Source organism: Epargyreus clarus, unplaced genomic scaffold (genome assembly GCF_041222505.1).
Source record: "Epargyreus clarus isolate Ecla_fem2 unplaced genomic scaffold, WU_Ecla_fem_2.2 ptg000027l, whole genome shotgun sequence".
NCBI lineage: Eukaryota > Metazoa > Arthropoda > Insecta > Lepidoptera > Hesperiidae > Epargyreus > Epargyreus clarus.
Genome location: NW_027332234.1, coordinates 7,136,409 through 7,156,361, shown reverse-complemented (window position 1 = coordinate 7,156,361; position 19,953 = coordinate 7,136,409). Strand labels below are relative to the sequence as shown.

General features: G+C 36.8%; 1 protein-coding gene across 1 annotated transcript; it reads left to right on the top strand.

Annotated features, from left to right (window-relative positions):
- The first annotated feature begins 520 nt into the window (after positions 1–520).
- On the top strand, positions 521–19,280 carry LOC140754081 (uncharacterized). Its single transcript, XM_073088994.1, has 13 exons — positions 521–679; positions 1,415–1,548; positions 2,103–2,924; positions 3,143–3,312; positions 3,387–3,640; positions 3,725–3,937; positions 4,018–4,200; positions 4,301–4,560; positions 16,396–16,531; positions 16,893–17,026; positions 17,115–17,942; positions 18,027–18,190; positions 18,277–19,280. Exons 1-13 carry the CDS (start codon positions 592–594, stop codon positions 19,169–19,171), a joined length of 4,281 nt encoding a protein of 1,426 aa, XP_072945095.1. The 5' UTR covers positions 521–591; the 3' UTR covers positions 19,172–19,280.
- Positions 19,281–19,953: the final 673 nt, after the last annotated feature.

Sequence of the window (19,953 nt, the reverse complement as noted above, 5' to 3'; positions counted from 1 at the left end):
TTTGATTTCGATAGGTTTTTTACGTTACGAGTGGCTCACACTACGGAATTTAGTTCTACGAGTAACCACCAGAGGCGCTGTACAATTTTTCATACATTTATTTTACGCAGTCGCTAGCGAGTAATACTTTTGTAAACTCATGGTAGTGCTACAGGGACATTATAAACTTAACCGACGACCCGCGTGGCGGAGCGGTCACCATACCGGTCTGACGCGCAAAGGATCCCGGGTTCGATCCCCGGCCAGACAGATATCTGAATGATGATTTTAGATTTCTGTTTCTGGGTCTGGGTGTTTGTGTATTTGTCTATGTGTGTCCATGGCACCCACGACACAGGGAATCCTAGTGTGGGGCTGTGAGTGTAGAAAGCGTTTGTTTTGTTTGTTAACCTACATGTTTAAATGCGTTATCTTTAAACCCTATCCAATTATGTACTTAATACATCTAGAATTCATTAATTAATAAAAAAATAAAGAAATTATCACAATAGTTGTGTGCCTTTCGCTGACCTAAGATAACTTATTGATTGTTTTGGCCCTAAATTCAGGTATAAATAGAGCGTTATTCACAACATATGGCTACTAGTGACCATGACTCGGGTGGTGTTGGTAGCCCTGGCCCTACTCGCCGTGGGCGGGTTCGCAGACCCCATCAAATATGTTCCCCGCACAATAGTTGGTAAGTTTCATTTATCTATTGCTTTAAACTAGTTTTTTTTGAGTATATATATGTATAGCAGTTTTACGTAATTATATATTAATATTAATTATGTATGTCATCATCATACATAATTACAAGCTGACCCGGCAAACGTTGTGTTGTCATATAAATAAAAAAATGTTAAGGGTGAACAAACCTTATCACTTAGGGGTATGAAAAATTGATAGTAGCCGATACACAGACCTACTGAATTTGCATATTTTGGTGAAAATCGGTAAAGCCGTTTCGGAGGAATACGGTAACTAACATTGTGACTTGAGAATTATATATATATAAGATATATAATTATGAATAATAATGTAAATCTGAGGAGGGATTTGACACTCGCCTTGCCTGGGAGTTGACACTCGGCCACCGCTAGAGGTATACATTTGTTATCAGCGCCTAAAAAGGATTAAAATCCTTGCTTCGACCTTAGAAGCGTTACACTTCTTTCTACCTAATAACACCGGTGTTAAGCGTTTCTGTGTTAGGTTTGAAGGGTGTGGTAAGGGAAACGTACTTTTCCGAGGCATTCTAGCTTATACCCCAGAAGTAGTGTAGCCCACCTCAGGTGGGAATCTACTTGCCTGGGTTTGATTGCAGATGTCCATGGGCAGCAGCCACTTAACACAGGCGGGCTCGTCTGCTACTTCTTTAATTGTATATAATAATGACAATATGTTCACTTTAATAATTCACATTATTTTACAGCGGACAAGGTGTTCCTTAAGAAGCAGATGGACATTCTTGGTCTCTACTACCACATCCACGAGCCAACTCATGAGCCTGAATACAAACAAATCTCGGAAACATGGAGCCTCGACAAGATTTACGATCACTGCAATGTACGTTTTAAATTTGTTCTTAGTTTTGTTATCTGTGTTTTAAATGCAATGAGAGCCTAATGGTTCAAAAACTCGGCCTCTCGAACGAGGGGTTCGAGGTTCAAATCCTAGGCACGCACTACTGATTTTTCAAAGTTATGTGCGTATAAGAAATTAATTATAACTTGCTTAAAACGGTGAAGGAAAACATCGTGAGGAAACCTGCATACCTGAGAGATTTTTATGTGAAAAAAAATCTCAAGGTATATGAAGTACGCGCTTGGCCCGCACTTGGCCAGCACGCTGGACTATGGCCTAACCCATCTTATTCTGAGAGGAGCCCGTGCACAATATTGGGACAATAATGGGTTGATGACGTTTACATTTAGTGACATTTATCACATATCTATTACTTTTCTATCGTTACTTATCCAATTTACTACAATAGAGTGTGGTAATTGCCAAGTATGGGTATCTTTCCGTGTCTATCAAGACGTCAGAAAAATCAGTACTTCATATATCAGTATGGAAGTACAAACAATAATGAATAGTAATGAATTATGAATTTATTACAGAACTTGGAGGCTGTCAAGACTTACTTGGACCTGATGTTACGTGGTCGGCTTTTACCGCGAGGAGTTCCTTTCGCGCTATTCCAGCCAGAACAGCAATTTGAAGCTGTGACCCTTTTCAAAGTGTTATATTCTATTAAGGACTATGATACGTTATACAAAACCGTTGTATATTTGAGGAACCGTGTCAACGAGGGTCTTTTTGTCTACGTGTTAGCTATCGTTACTCTCTTCCACCCTGAAACGCAAGGAATTGTCATCCCACCTATTTACGAGGTCTTCCCCTCGTTCTTCTTCAATGGTGAAATTATGAACACAGCGCAAAGACTTAACACTCACGGACCACGTATGTTAGAACACTACCCAAACACTTACGTTTGGGAAGATAACATTGTCATCAAGTGGAATGAAACTGTCTGGCCTTACTACAACAAAGAATTCCCTGTCTCATACTTCACCCACGACTTCCATCTAAACACTGCTTACTACAACTTCCACCTCACTTACCCCTTCTGGCTCAATGGTGCTACGGGCCCACTTGCTAAGTATAAACGTGGAGAAAACTGGTGGTACCTTCACAAGCAAATCTTGAGTCATTATTACATGGATAGACTGTCTAATGGTCTCGGTGAGATCCCTGAACTTGATTATGATCTAGTCCAGCAAGGATACAGAGGTGGCTTAGTGTACCACAATGGAATACCGTTCCCGAGCAGACCAAATCACTTCAGCCTGCGTCAGCCCATTTTCATCGATTATATGACCAAGATTAAAGATGTCGAGCGTCGTATTCGTAATGCTATTGACTTAGGTTACATAATTGACGTAAGTATTTAATTTATTTTCATGTGAAACACTTTATATTATCCATTGAATAATTAAATAATTGTATTTCTCTATGTGTGGAACAAATTATTGATTCAACTATTTAAATATTGGTATTGTACAAATTAGCATTAAATTATATATGGAATATCATTATTTTGTAACCATATATTTTTTATATTAAGGAACGACTTACTTATAAGTATTTTTGTTTTCAGAAATCAGGTAAATTTATCAACATCCGTACTCCTGAGTCTATAGATATCCTTGGGTTGTTAATCGATGCCAATGTTGACTCTCCGAACCCACAATATTACCCTGACTTCATTGGACTGTGGAAAACTGTACTAGGAAATTCCTTAGGACCATCTCAACGCTACATAAACGGGTACTTATAGTAAATTCTCAAAAATAATGCCATATCTTACTGTTGTGTATGTTTCATTTTTTTTTATTTTACAGGCAAGTTCCGCTCGTAGTACCTTCAGTTCTGGAACATTACCAGAGCACCCTCCGTGATCCCGCTTTCTACATGATATGTAAACATGTGATGAAACTCTTCAAGTTGTGGGCATCTTACCTTCCCAGTTACAAACACGAGGAATTAGCGTTGCCTTCTGTAAAAATTGAAAAGGTTGAGGTTGACAAGCTGGTCACTTACTTCGAGAACGTTTATGTCAACGTTACAAATCACCTTCATTTGACTTTAGAAGAAAGTAAGCAAATGTTTGTTACTCTTAATTGATTTATTAGTATTATCGAATTTGTCTACGACTTACCTTATTTGTCATCTTTCGCAGCAAAGACCGTGACTGACGACGTCAGAGTTTTAGTACAACAACCAGTGCTAAACCACAAGCCTTTCAATATCCGTATGCACGTCAAGAGCAACGTTGCTAAGACCGTTGTTGTTAGGTACTTCTTGGCCCCTAAGTACGACAGCAATGGCGTTGAAATTCCTCTTCACTTGAACACGGATAACTTCTTCCAGTTAGACGAATTTGTCTATGAATGTAAGGAACACATACAATAATTCTGATAATTGAATATTAGCCGAATAATGTGATGAATAAATGTGTAATACTAATTTCAGTGTCAGCAGGAGAGTGCGTAATCAAGCGTGAATCCAACGAGAATGAGTTCATGATTGACAAATGGACCCCAGCTGTCAAAGTATACCAAAAAGCTTTCGATGCGTACCACGGACATGGAGAGTTCGTTTGGGATAGATCTGAAACCATGCTTGGATATCCTCGTCATCTTATGCTTCCTAAGGGTATGTTAAGAATTGATATAGATCTCTAATTTAAATCTGGTAAGGGAAGTTCTAAAAATATGTTTTTCGATTGGTGTCTAATTACAAATTTTATTTGTAGGTCGTGTTGGTGGTATGCCCTTCGTATTGATGTCTTATATCCACGAGTATGTTGCTCCTGAGGGTCCCTATGGTACTGGTGCTAACCCAGAGAACACCTTCGGCCTTGGCACCGGCGCTCGTCGTATGACCAACTATCCACTTGACTTCCCACTCGACAGACCCCTTTACCAATGGCAGGTGGACAAACTCGACAACATCCACTTCCAGGATGTCACCATTTACCACAAGCCTATTCCTGAGATGTACAACCCCTTCCATTAATAGGCTAGTGACCCTGACTGCTTAAAAGTGTTACCAGATATTGCTATTCTAAGTGTTATGTAGTCTATCCAAGAATATGTATGTTAGCATTGTATCTATTTCATTGTTGTTATGTGCCATATATTACGTAGTATTTCATATTTAACTTACGTATAGAATATAATATATACAGCAATCTTTCCTTCGCATTACAACAGTAGATTAACTAATAAAGCTCGCAGCTTATTTCACATTTGTAATAACTATTCTTTAAATAACCATTCCATATAACGAAAAAAAGGGAAACTTTTGACGACAAAATTTTAATTTTGTTGTAATTTCATTATTATACTATATATTCTAAGTGATTTATCTTCCACGATCATTTAAAACAGTTATGTATTGTCTGTATTGTATATCAAACTTTAGTTAGTACCTGATCACAGTTTTTATTCATTGCCTTGTGTCTGTTTGCAAAACCAAATGTTAAATAGTTTGTGAACAACCACACATCAATCAGCTACATAGATCTCACGTCGATACACCTGTAAAGTTACTCTACTATATATTATTATATGATATATGTTATTATATGATATTTAATAAATAAATATATTTCATGATAAATCTGTTTTTTTTTCTTGAAATGTCTAAATTTTACCTTAATAATTTAAGACTATTTTTAATGGTATGGGTTGAATTTCACAATTCACATAATAATATTATACCTTATTATGGAAACGTAAGGATTATATTTAAGTTGCTTTGCATACCTAATTAAAATATTTTTAGTAGAACATAGTAAAAGGTCGATTGTAAAGCTTATTGTACTTATTTGATTACCGCTTAAGAAGGCGGTTATTTACATATAGTTATTATGTATTTAGATACATGATTGTAGTTATTTACGTTAGTTTAACGAAAAAGCTGGTAAAGGAAATAAATACATTCGTTCCAGCTTAGTCCTCAGGCGTATCTGTGGCCGACCTCAGATAGGAATCTAAACCTATCTGGGGTTAATTTCAGATGTCCATGGGCGGGAGTAGCCACATACCATCAGGTGGATTGCATGCACATCTGATACTCCTTTGTCCAAGAAAAATATCTTCAGGATACATTTCATCACCTGATTTTAAGTAGTTTTCATATTGACTGTCACGATTATAAAGAAAGTTTTACCTTATTATTAAAGAAGAGCTGTCTCCAAATCCAATAGGTATACTTATTATTAAAGTGCGTTAATTATGTATGTTTGTATTTATGTATGTATGTCTCTTACTTATATATACCTACTTACTTTATGGTTCATTTTTAAGTTAGCAAAATGCATTATTGCAAATATTAATAAAAATAAACACGGATAAACGTAATTTACAAGTATGTTTATTTAAGGCGCAACGATTTCTGTTTTTTTGCGATATCACTACTTTCACCTATTTCTACCCAAAGGCATAGAAGCTTTTACGGTGGCGTAATTATTATTTAAAATGTGTAACAAAGCGTCGTGTGCCGCATCTTAGTCTTCAAAGGTATGAAGACCGTCATAACAATCGTAACAACGCATAATATAATATACCTAATCAACTTATAAATAATGTATTTTTAAGGTGGCAGAACCCTTTGTGGTTCGACTCCGGCGGCGCCACCGCCACACCTATTTCTACCCAATAACAGCAGTGTTAGGCGCTAGGTAAGGGAGACAGACTTTTCCGAGGCGTTCCAGCTTAGTCCTCAGGGGTTGCGGCGCTTCTGTGGCCGAACTCCGGTAGGAATATCTGATCCTATATGGGGTTGATTATAGATGTCCATGGGCGGCAGTAGCCACTTACCATCACTGCATGCTCGTCAGCTATTCTTATATTATAAAAAAAAAAAATGAGTTGGCAACAGGAACGAATGTTGAATCTGGAGACTGTCATTTCATACCAGGAGAAAATGTTACCATTAGTCATTAATATTGAAAATACATAAATAAGGGATGCAATTTAGTAATTAGGGTGTTTTTACTGGGATAAATGATAAGGCAAGGATGTCATTTTATTATAATATAGGAGGAGCAGACGAGCATACAATCCACCTGATGATTAGTGGCTACTGCTGCCCATGGACATCTGTTACCAATCCCAGATAGGATCAGGTATTCCTACCTGAGGTCGGGCACAAATGCGCCGCTTCACGTGAGGACTAAGCTGTTTAACACTGCTGTCGTGACGCAGAAATAGGTGTGGCGGTGGTGCCACCGGAATCGAACCACAAAGGGCTCTACCAACTTCAATCATGGACCTACTTTATATTTAATGTAGGCACGTACCTACATTAAAAATAAAGTAGCGCCTAAAATGATCTTCGAAAAATAAAAAATAAGAGGGATACCATAAGTTCGTGTTACTTGAAAATTAAAAATCTTGATTTCGAACCTGAGTTGAACACCTTCAACTGACTGCAAATTTGTAGTGTAGTTGTAGTTTATGTGTATAATAATAGTGTGCTCTGTGCTCTGTTTATTTCATATTATTTGATACAGTAAAACTTCACGTGAGTCAAAAGTGGTTTACCGTAGAGTTTTGTGTTTAAAGGCGCATAGACAAACGGGTTTCAGTAAATGGTCTTTCATTTAAGACACGTTGCGCCATCTATGAAGTAATTTTCAAACTAAATTTATCATGCTTGTTCAATAGTTTCTTGTATGTTTAGAGAAGCTTATTTCAGTCTTATAATAAGTATAGTTGTATGAATATATTAATTAAATTTTCAATAAAGTTAATATAAAACTAGCGATAATCTTTGATGGAGACCTACAGCGACATCTGTAATACTGCAACCAAATTACAAGGAGCTTACAACACTACTACTATTGAATGGTTCCTCTGCCAAGCGATAGATGGCGCAAGTTTAAGCTGTTGAATAATGTAATTTTGTCGAAATACAGTAACTTCGTTTATTCAGTTGATTTGATAAAATCAGGTTAAATGTTTGTTTTATTTTATTAATATATTATGTTTTGATAACTATGATAATAATTAAACGTGTCTGCCGTTGACAAAATATATTTTCTATCATTGGTCGTATTAGAACTAAAACTTACCAATTGGTAATTTATTTTCTAACGTAATGGTCTTCTATATTATAAAACATCTTATAGGTCTTATAGGAGAATTTCTAAAGACATTTCATATTTTGTTAGATAACAAGACGTGTAAAATTGTGTATTTTACAATGAATTATAATAAGTACCTGCTATAAAAATACTACTTAGTTCGATTTTAGAATCGAAATTCAAGACTACTTATTTCTTCAAATAAGAAAAATCCTCAATATTTATTATGATGCACATATTTACGAAGCATGCCGATTAATCAAGTCTGCAATAAAAATACACATAAAAATCTTATACCTATATAAAATTCTCGTGTCACAATGTTAGTTACCGTACTTCTCCGAAACAGCTTTACCGATTTTCACCAAATTTTATATGCATATTCAGTAAGTCTGAGAATCGGCTACTATCTATTTTTCATACCCCTAAGTGATAAGGGTTGCTCACCCTTAACATTTTTTTATTTATATGGCAACACAACGTTTGCCGGGTCAGCTAGTAGTTTATAAGTTTTTTAAATTGTTAATACCCATTTTAAACCTATATTAATAAAGTGTAAGAAAATGCCATTACGTTTTCTTTGTAATGTATAATTACTTACTTTGTTCAATATAATTCGTTGGATAATGATGTAAACAGCGTGTCTAATATGAGTGCCGACTTCAGAAATATGTACTAAATCAACATTTATTTGAATTATTTTTTACTTTGTAGTGACATAGAAGTCGGTTGTATTTTTGTTAAAAAAATTTTTCACCCTTTTTAGTGATGACATACTAACATTTATATGAATGCAATATAAAATTGTAAAAACGTGATCATGAATGAAGGTAAGGTCTGAGTTAACATTGATATCTTCAAACAAAACTCAATTATTCCCATCGGTTGAGGAGTTACATATTTTGTCTCCGAGCCACATTATCAGACCCTTAAATAGTCAATGATAAACTGGTTTTGCAATTTCATTAGAACCTACACCAAATATCTTCAAACAAAACTCAATTATACCCATCGACTGAGGAGTTACATATTTAGTCTCCAGAACCCACTCTGATCCTCATCATATTTAAATGGGACCAACTTGTAGCAATTGTACACACACGAAATTAAAGGCATTAAAATATGTTCATAGACGACGAAGTTATGGCTGTTATATTTACATTGGTGAAGGACTTCCCCTCATTTTCTCCAGAACCCATCGATGGATCCTAACCATATTTAAATGGTACCAACTTCCAGCTCGTCTCTATACAATAAAAAAAGAATTATTAAAATCGGTCCACTAACGGCGGAGTATTCGTCGTAATTTCATAAAAAAAAAGATCCCGGCCGAATTGATAACCTTTTGACGACTTTTTGAAGTCGCTTAAAAATTCAGAGGCGCGTGCTTTGTATTTGAATCTGGGCGGAATGAGAGCCAGAGTTTCTTAACCACAAAGCTATAGCTGCTTATGAGCCTACTTCTTAGCACTTCCCCCTATTTCTATTGTCCGATTTGTCGATCCAAGTCTACTCAAAAAAATTATATTGCATAATAGGATAAAACGAAACTATCTGAGAATCACAGACATAATAAACTAGTACAATATATCATTGCTGAGAATACGCAGTTTTAACTTTTTCCTTCAATGAGTTCAAAGATCGTTTTATAATTTCGAAAGTAGAATTCACAACGAAATAAATACGAAATTTGTACCTTCATTACCCCACTGCGATGGGAAATATTTTTCGAACGTATGTATGTAACCTATGTATGCATGACATGTTAAATATGTTATACTTTTGCACGACATAACTTTTGGGAATTTAACTTATGAGGATGCATTGGACGTAGCCTATATTTTTAAGCATTCAGGTTTTTGTTTTTATTATAACTCTCTTGTTCAAAAATGAATATTGGAAATGGCGATATAACTTCGGTGTGTAAATGAGATAAATTCTTGTATGGGAATGATTGTGGCTTTACAAAACGTGTAAAGATAATAAATAGAAAAGGAAAGAAATGTGGCCTGTGCCACTTCCACAATTTATGCGAATTCATCGACACCGATGTGTTACAATTTGTCATTTTTTGCACCCAGACAATAAAAAGACTACCCTGATAACGAAAAGGGAGTTAATGTTCATGCACTTACACTAGCGCCCCGACGGGTGACCGGGACTCATCCTTAAGGAATGTCTAACCCACTAAACCTAAACCTTGAATGTGGTAGAATCCTTTGTAGTTCGACTCTGGCGGCACCACCGCCACACCTATTTCTTTCTTATAACAGCAGTATTCGGCAATGCTGTGTTCCGCTTTCAAGGGTGTGGTAAGGGAGACAGATTTTTCCGAGACGTTCCAGTTTAGTCCTCAGGGGTAGCGCATCTGTGGCCTACCTCAGGTAGGAATAACTAATCCTATCTGGGATTGGTAACAGATGTCCATGGGCAGCAGTAGCCACTTACCATCAGGAGGTCTGTATGCTCGTCTGCTACTCCTATATTATAAAAAAAAGAACTAAACACAGTGGGTGTTGGCTTAAGTCCTCGGGAACTCCACAACCTTCGTCGGATGGCGACCTCTTAGTGGGGAAAAAAGTTGCTAGCGGTGCTCCCTAGGAAGCGTCCGCTGGGACATTCAATCCGTCAAGCCGATTGTGATTGGGCAAGCAAAAGATTGAGACATGCATCCATGTACAGTAGGTACATACATAAATACGCTCGAATAACAATTTTGTTCGCGTTCAGGCAAAAATATAGACAAAATGCATTTTGAGGTCATGAAATATGAATAAAATTGATAGCATTCCGGACATCCAGTACCATATTTGATAATTAAATGTCAGTGATATAAAAATAAAATATCGATAATATTCAATGTCACCCAGACATATATAAACAGAAAGTTTGGCCGTGACCATGACTGACCATGATAACCCAATACCCCGTGCTTGGTTACGATAAGAGGTTATCTCTATAAAAAAATAATAATTCCTACTGGAAATTTTAGATGTTATTGTCTGTCGCTATGTACGAATTGTTGATGTGTTTGATATTTCATTTTTGGTAATATAATAATAAAATGGCTTAGGAATCTAATGAGGTACCGTAATGAAATAATTCAATTATCAATTTTTTTTAGGGAGTAAAATCATTTTCATTATTCGCTTCCCTTCTAAAATTATACAACTAAAGGTTTCTTGTGGTTTGACTCCAATGGCACCATCGCCACACCTATTTCTGCCTAACAGCAGTGTTAAGCGCTGCTGTGTTCTGGTTTGAAAGGTGTGGCAAGGGTACTTTTTCGAGGCGTTCCAGCTTTGTCGTCAGGGGTAGCGGCGCGTCAGTGGCTGACCTCAGGAGTGTTGGGCAATATGAAATCTAACTACTGATTACTAACTACGATTACATATAGTAATCAGTAATTATAACTACATATTCCAAAAAGTAATCGTAAAAAGTAGTTAAACATTTTGATTACTAACTACTAATTGTAGTTGTAATCACGATTACATTATTACTTTTCACAAATACATATTTAAAATGATGTTGGGTCTTTAAAAATCCCATACACGTGCGCGAGCCATTCATGTAGGTATCTACTTGTCGTTTGCTAGGTAGTTAGTTAAGAGCCTGTTAGAGCGAGAGTGCAGCGCTAAGTTCTACTACCAAACAGATCATAGGCGGGAATCGAACCTACACCTTCGGGTTTTAATTCGGGTGGTTGTACAGTGTACAGGCTGTACTCTTATTCCATGTTTTATTTCATTGCAAAATATAAGTCCACAGAATTCAAATAATCAGTAGTGATAACTACTAAATTGCAGCAAGCAAATTAATAATTACATCATGTAGTTTGATTACTTAACTAAAGTTATGCTACGATTAAAAGTAGTTAACTACATGTAGTTATGATTACATTGTAGTTAACTACTTTCAATCGTAGTTAGTAACCAGATTACAAATTGTAGTTAACTACGCCCTACACTGCCAGGTAGGAATATCTAATCCTATCTAGGGTTAATTACAGATACAGATACAGGGTCCATGGATAGCGGTAGCCCCTTACCATCATGTGGACTGCATGCACGTCTGCTACTCCTATATGATAAAAAATATATATTGTTGGGGGTATCTCCAATCCAGACTTGAATCCAGCTAGTTATTTTTAATTAATTCCATGACCTCCACAAACATCGTCCTTGACATCTGCCGTTTCTCGCCATAATCCACTTTTGTTTTTTTTTTAAATCACGAATACAGCGTTACAGCCAATTTCAATATGTGGCCAGCATTATTTTTCGAGTGAAAGGTTTTAAACTTATTTTAATTTTATTTATTTTTATAATGTTAAACTTACGCAATAACGTATAAATAATAAATGTGACCTTACAATATAAACGTTACAAATGACACTGTAGTATCGGTCTATCATTATAAATATAAGTAAAAAAAAATAGAAATTATTTTAAAAGTGGTAGAATTATTTTTGATTTAAAACCGGCGACTCCACCGCATCACTTACACTTATTTCTGCCTAATAACTACATTGTTAAACCCTGCTGTATTCTGTTTTGTAGGTGTGGCAAGCGTAATATACTTTCCCCAGGCATACCGACTTAGTCCTCAGGGTTAGCGGCGAGGGGTGTGGCTGACCTCAGATCAAAATCGAATATTATCTGAGGTTGTTTACAGATTTCCATGGACGGCAGTAGCCACTTACCATCGGTGGACTGCACGCTCGTCTGGTACTATTATAAAAAAAAAAAACACTTATTCTTTCATTGCAGCTACACGCTTAAGATTCAGTTCTTTAAACAGATGCAATCCACGCTTAGCCAACTTCTTGGACTACAACCAATTGTACTACAACCAGTTGTCACAATTTAATAGGCCTATTTTGGACACATGCCATCCTAATGTCATTAATTTTTTAAAGTAACTTTGTAGTAGGCAGTTTACGACCACGTGACGGCTAGACCACGACCACGTGACGGCTAGACCTAGGCTAGAGCTTGCGGCTTCAAAGCATTCGGAAGATACCATAATCGATTAACTTTGTTATAATCGAAACTTAGAATTACCAATAATGAATTATTTATCCCTTTTTCACTATAAAAAGAATAAAATAATCAAGACTGTGTTTCTTAGTGTATGATAAAACGAAAAAAATACAGTTTACGAGCGATGCTTTATTTAATCTTATAACATGATTAAATTTTTAAATTACACTAGAGTTTATTTTCTTTTCTCCTTTTTATTAAATATTTAGATGATTTAGAAAAAATATTTAATAAATATTCTTACTTTACAATATATACGACGTGGGGTTGTAATCGATTTGTCGTAAAAATCGTTTTTTTTTTTTGGTTATCGATTTATATCACTTGCTTAGTGCCTAGCGATGGCATATGTCAAAATAAGCCTATTAAATTGTGACGACTATAAGTCCTTACTTCAAGAGGTGATTGCTGGTTAGCAGGGGCACATTGATGGTTGTTCAACGTAAACGTAAATCGTAAAAGTACAACGAAAAACGTACAACGTAAACGTACAAAATAGACATTAATCGTAAACGTTAAAAGTTAACTCGCACAGTTTGTTTCAATGTATGATAGTGTTCGGTGTGATAACTATTGCCAACGCGCGTGGCGAAACGGTCATTTTACCGGTCTGATACGCAATAGGTTCCGGGTTCGATCCCCGGCCAGATATCGAAATGACGATTTTTCTTTTCTTTCTTCTTTCTCGTGTATTCGTCTTTATATCAACGACACTGGAAAAATACCAGTTTTGGTTTATGAGTATAAAAAGCGTTATTTATTTCGTTACTAACCTATTTAATGATATATACTAATAAATATTTAATTTATAAAATTGAATGTGACATACATTATACAATGTTACATTCAATTTATATTACATTATTACAGCAACGTGATAGTGCGCATGGTCCAGAGGCTTGTCCCAACCCATTTACAAAGTTAAATGACATCAGGCGCGGTCGGGAGTTGGATGGGTGACCGCTAGGAAACGTAGCTACGTTTCCTGTGTATTTCAGTGCTTTCCAGGGTACGTTGAGTCATCGGTCCCGGTTGCTGTCATTGGATAGCAGTCGTTAAACCTTATCGGAGGCCTCACGGGCAGAATGTTCCACGCCTCTAACAATAGAGGAAAGACATCCATGCCCAGCAGGGGGACATAATTGCAACTCAGACAGCACAATTAACTTTGATGTTTAATAAACTCATCGGTACAAACTCATTGTATTATTACAGTGAAAGCTTCTACGATAAAATAAATGTAATCGTAAGCTATGTTGCATAGTACAAATAGATTGAATACTGATTTAAATAATAAAACTAACACAATACCTGCTAGTTCTATATATACCGTCGACAACACACTGCTACCTCTTTTCTAGGCCATAGTCCACAGTCCATAGTCCAGTAGATGAGTGCGGATTGGTAGACTTTCCAATTCTGGGGTTGCGAGCGGCAATAGTGGCTGGAATCGCTTTACCAGCGACCCCGCGAAGGAAGGCAGTAGGTGTGGTTGCGTACCGTCGTGTACACTAGACGATGTGGCGAGCGTCAAGCTCACTTGGGCGGAGACCGACGGGGCAACGCGCTAAGAGGACAACGGTTGCGTTCCTTTGGACGTCTTGGAGTCCTTTACGCAGAGCATCAGCTACCGGGGGGTTTTAGTGCAGCTAAGAATCCCACGTAATCCTGTGTTGTTCCCGCGGCACCGGGTACCATTTGAAGGGTTCCCCCTCGTTATAAGAAAAACAGGCTTCAGACTTGAGAATTTAATTGTATAAAGAACTCATATGCATGTTATTTTCCTCACCACATTATCCTTCACCCTTTAAGAAGTTGATAAATATTTTCTAATCAAATATCATACAATTTTAAAAAGCTAAAAACAATCAATAACATAAAAAAAATAAAAACGAATACATAAAATAAAATATATTAAAGAACACATAAATGTAATAAAACTATATACAATATTATGTAGAAGTGTCAATGAACATCCACCGTCAATAAACTAAATAAAAAAAAAAAAATACACTTACCTCTTACCTGAACACTAACCTAACTTACCTGAAATAATTTAAATAAAATAATAATAATGATACATTAAAATAAACATAACATAACATTTAATAACACTTCTGTACAAATAACAAATTAAAATGCATTAAAATTAAAATTAAATTAAAATAAAACAAACAAAAATAAACGACTACGCTCACCTTTCTAACTTTAACATGAAGTCGCATCCAGCCGGCACTATCGCTACGTTACCTTTTGTTAACAGATTCCGTCTATACCGCCGTCGCAGTGTTGTTTATAAGTAAAATCCACATAATTTTTGCAGTCTACCCTCATGCTCATTACTTATGAATGTATTTAATCTTAAGTTCTCATTTAAGTGAATTGTAACCAATTCTTTTGAGAATAAATGATCTTTAACCACAAATGTGATATCAAAGGTTTTTTTTTCTAATTACATAGATATTTTTAATTAGATAATAGAAAGTGACTCATATTTTGTAATTAGATAATTAAACCTCGTACCATTAGATTGAGATGTCGAGTTCCAACCCCTAGGTTATCACTGCTTTAAATCTTAGTGGTTCAATTATATTATGTAAATATGTGATAGATGGTCACTGTCTATCGACAAGTCTAAAAAACTTCAAACAGAATTGAGCTTAGCTACATATGTTTTGGTATTCCCGTTACTCCCGATGACTAAGTCGGGATACCTCTTGTAAGTAGGGGTAACATCCTTAAAATCAGTATTTATGTTGCTCTCAAAGGGTTTTTTGTATGATGTTGGGTTCAATCAAGGAGGTGGACGGCAGCATTTAATAAACTTACTAGCATTTATCCGCTTCTTCTTAGACGTAAATTTGTAAAATAAATAATAAATAATACAAAGGTTCACCAACCCCCATTTTAGAAAGTGGAATTTCCAAACACGATAGAACACATTAATTTTATTTCTAATCAAAAGTCATGTATAACTTTATAGCGGATGTACACAAAACCTTACATCTAGGTATGTTATTCCGTTTTGGGTGGAATTTAAAAAAAAAAATACCAAGTGGTTGTTTACATAACATAACATATAGAAACTGTTGATGTTGATATACCTATATCCTATGCAATCATGTGCACCAATGTGTACCACTGTGAAAAGTGAGAACCTTTCGTGGTTAGACTGTGTGCTCGTTCGTGTGTGTGTTTCGGCAATTTCGTATAAAAAACGGGTAAAGTGAAGTTTATTGTGGAATTTAAGGGCTCAAAGAAAATATAGAGATTTTTTTAATACAGGAGTAGCAGACGAGCATGCAGTACATTTTAAATTAACCCCAGATTAAATTATTTCCTGAGGTCGGTCAAAGATGCTTCGCTGCCCTTGAACTAAGCTGGAACGCCTCGGAAAAGTATGTCTCCCTTACCACACATTATCTTATTTATTTCATTACATTGTAATCAACATAAAAAATAATAGTATTATGAAGGAACTTAGAAAGAAAAAATAAGAGACTGATACGTAGAAACATTCCGAAAATATAAAAGATTCGAAACAGATCGTAAGATATAGGAATATTTTTAAGTAAGGTGACTCTGAGATAACAGATTCGATTAATTAACCTATAGACAACGTGATACGAAAGGTCACGCTGATACAAAGAAATCTTATAATATTATTAAGAAATGTTCAAGTGATAAGGTGCAACGGTATAGTATAAATAGTCGGGTTGGGAGTCCAAAAAGGTACAGTTACTGTCTAGTCTGGCCACGATGAAGACTGTCTTGATTTTGGCGAGCCTGGTGGCTCTCGCCGCGGCGGTGCCCACTCACACCGAGTACACCCACAAAACGAAGCCTGGTAAGTAACTTTAGACCATTTTTATTGTCTTTTATTAAAAAGTGCAAATGACTTACAATCCACCTGATGGTCACATGGTTGACGTGTATAATCTTTTCGTACTGGCGTTCTCAACTCGGCCATAGTAGCGATGCTACTCTTGAGAAACAAGTTGGAATGCCTCATTGTTCATGCTAAAAGACATGCTCTTAACCGCAAAGTACCGCTTAACAGGCAATCATAATGGCGGTGGTGTCCCTGCAGTCGAAGTGCCTGGGAAAATCTTTACCACCATAAAATTTAGTGTACTGTTTCCTCAATTATTAAATAACAAAAATTTCTATTAAAATGATCTATCTTTAAAAAACCGTTTTGTTCACAGTTGAGCCTGAGTTCGTAACGAAGCAGAAGAAAGTTCTATCTCTCTTCTTCGTCCCTACTCAAGTGAACGTGCACGCGGAATACTACAAGATTGGCACAGAGTACAACATTGAAGCTCACATTGAGAACTACACTGTAAGTTATACTGCGTTCTAAATAAACTTAAATAACGAATTTGGAGATCTGTTTGTTAGCAAATTAACCAAATCACATTTCATTACAGAACCAGAAAGCAGTCCAGGAGTTCTTTACTCTGTACAAGCTTGGTTTCATGCCAAAGAACTATCCTTTCTCCATCTTCTACGAGAAGCAAAAGCAAGAAGCCATCGCCTTGTTCCACTTGTTCTTCTATGCTAAGGACTTTGAAACCTTCTACAAGACAGCTGCGTATGCCCGAGTACACATCAACGAAGGTGTTTTCCTGTATGCGTACTACATTGCCGTCGTTCATCGTCCAGACACCCAGGGTATTGTCCTCCCAGCTCCTTACGAAATTTACCCAGAGTTATTCGCCAACGCACAAGTATGGCACAGGGCATACCGTGGCCAAATGCAAGGTGGTATATTCGACAAGGATCAAGCTAAACAATTCGGTATTGTAACGGAAGATAACTACTTCGTATACTACTCCAACTACTCTGACGCCCTTGTTTACCCCAACGAAGAGTACAAACTTTCATACTTCACGGAGGACATTGGTTTGAACGCCTACTACTATTACTTCCATGCTTACTTCCCATTCTGGATGGACGGCGACGAATACCCCGTAATGAAGGAGCGTCGTGGAGAGGCGTACTACTACTTCTACCAACAACTTTTGGCTCGCTACTACCTGGAACGTCTTTCCAATAGCGTTGGTGAAATCCCTGAATTCTCTTGGAGATACCCGATCAAGACTGGTTACTACCCACCTATGGTTTACCGATACCCCTTCGCTCAGAGGCCAAATGACTTCCAAATTCCATACAAGAAGCACATCATGGAATTACAGTTCCTGGACACTTATGAGAAGACTTTCATCCAATACCTCGAGAAGGGCCACTTCAAGGCTGTAAGTATTATCAAATAAGTTAAAGTTATGTTACTCTTTGACACTTATACATGTAATACTAATTTGCGTATATTCATTTTTCAGTACAACCAGGAAGTTGACCTACATAACTCCAAGTCCATCAACTTCGTCGGTGACTACTGGCAAGCGAACTATGACTTATACAAGGTCCACCCCAAGAAGTACCACCACTCCTACGAAGTCACTGCCCGTCACGTTCTTGGTGCTGCCCCCGAACCAGTTGACACGTAAGTATTTAAAAATAAATAGAATATTCGTACTATATTGCTGGAGGTAAGAATCTTATAATTAATCATAAATTCTTATATCTCAGATACACCTTCATGCCCACCGCACTCAGCTTCTACCAAACCTCACTGCGTGACCCAGTCTTCTACCAACTGTACAACAAGATTCTTGGATACTTGTATGAGTACAAACAGTATGTTACACCTTACACTCAGGATACTCTTCATTTCGTTGGAGTTAAGATCAACGACGTTAAAGTCGAAAAGCTGGTGACTTACTTCGAACACTACGACTTCGATATTTCAAACGGTATTTACTACAGAGAAGAACAATACAAGTCTAGCAACTTCCCATTCTTCAAGGTCCGTCAACCACGTCTTAACCACAGGCCTTTCACTGTGACTGTTGATGTTAAGTCCGACATTGAATGTGAAGCCGTATTCAAGTTCTTCTTGGGTCCTAAATACGACAGCAATGGCTACCCTATCAGCCTCGAGGAGAACTGGAAGTACTTCGTTGAACTAGACTGGTTCGTACACAAGCTGACTCCTGGCCAAAACAAGGTCGATCGTCATTCCACTGACTTCTTCGTTTACAAGGAGGACTCAATGCCAACAGTTGAAGTTCTGAAGTATGTTGAGCAAGGCAAGATCCCCATCGACATGTCTAAAAAGCACGACTTCATGCCCAGAAGGCTTATGTTGCCAAGAGGTACCAAGGATGGTTTCCCATACCAGCTGTTCGTTATTGTGTACCCATACCAGCCGGCGCCTGAGAAACAGGTGACATATGTGAGGGACTACTTCGTAGACAACAGGCCTTTGGGCTATCCGTTCGACCGCCCTGTATACGAGCCTTACTTCAAGCAGCCTAACATGTTCTTCGAAGATGTTTTGGTTCACCATGAGGGCGAGGAGTTCGTGTACAAATACAACGTTCCTAACTACACTCCTCACTACAATGAAGTCACTAAACATTAAGAGGAGAGAGAAATAATTAACGGACATAACTTGTATATTATGATTCTCAGTTTAAATGTTATATTGCTTATATATATTTAAATAAATAAATTAATAATTTATTAAACAACTTATTTTTATTCTATACCCCGTTACTTGTTGAGTTTAATAATACTCAGAACTGTCTTGATTAATCGTATCTCGTACAGAATTATTTATTTCACAAAGCAAATCATTACAGTTATTTACATGTTATTTAAGCAATACTTCATAATGATAAACTGATAATTTACGTTTGAAAGTTTAGATTTAAATTCATTTATTCATAGAAATAGAAGATAAATCATTAAATGAATGCTTGGTTAATTATATCATCTGTAAACTACCAAAGTATTGCCTAAGTAAACACATAATTTATTCCTGAATATTATAAAATATTTTTTATTAAGTCAGCCACCACCTCCAGATGTTGGAACCATTTACATTGCATCTTTCAACAAACCACAAAATGTAAAAATGGTATAAATGTGTGTTAAAGGTGGTAGCACCCTTTGCGGTTCGACTCCAGCACCACCGCCACACCTATTTCTGTCTATTAACAGTAGGGTTAAGCGCTCCTGTGTTCTGATTCGAAGGGTGTGGTAAGAAAGACATACTTTACCAAGGCGTTCACGCTTAGTCTTCAAGGGTAGCGGCGCATTTGTGGCCAACCTGAGGTAGGAATATCTATCCTATCTGGGATTGATTACAAATTACCATGGACGGCAGTAGCCACTTACCATCTGGAGGACTGCATGCTCGTC

Coding starts and splice junctions, on each gene's coding strand:
- LOC140754081 (XM_073088994.1), top strand. CDS start 592: ATGACTCGGGTGGTGTTGGTAGCCCTGGCCCTACTCGCCGTGGGCGGG. Junction 16,532..16,892: donor CACCCACAAAACGAAGCCTG/GTAAGTAACTTT, acceptor TTTTGTTCACAG/TTGAGCCTGAGTTCGTAACG. Junction 18,191..18,276: donor GCCCCCGAACCAGTTGACAC/GTAAGTATTTAA, acceptor CTTATATCTCAG/ATACACCTTCATGCCCACCG.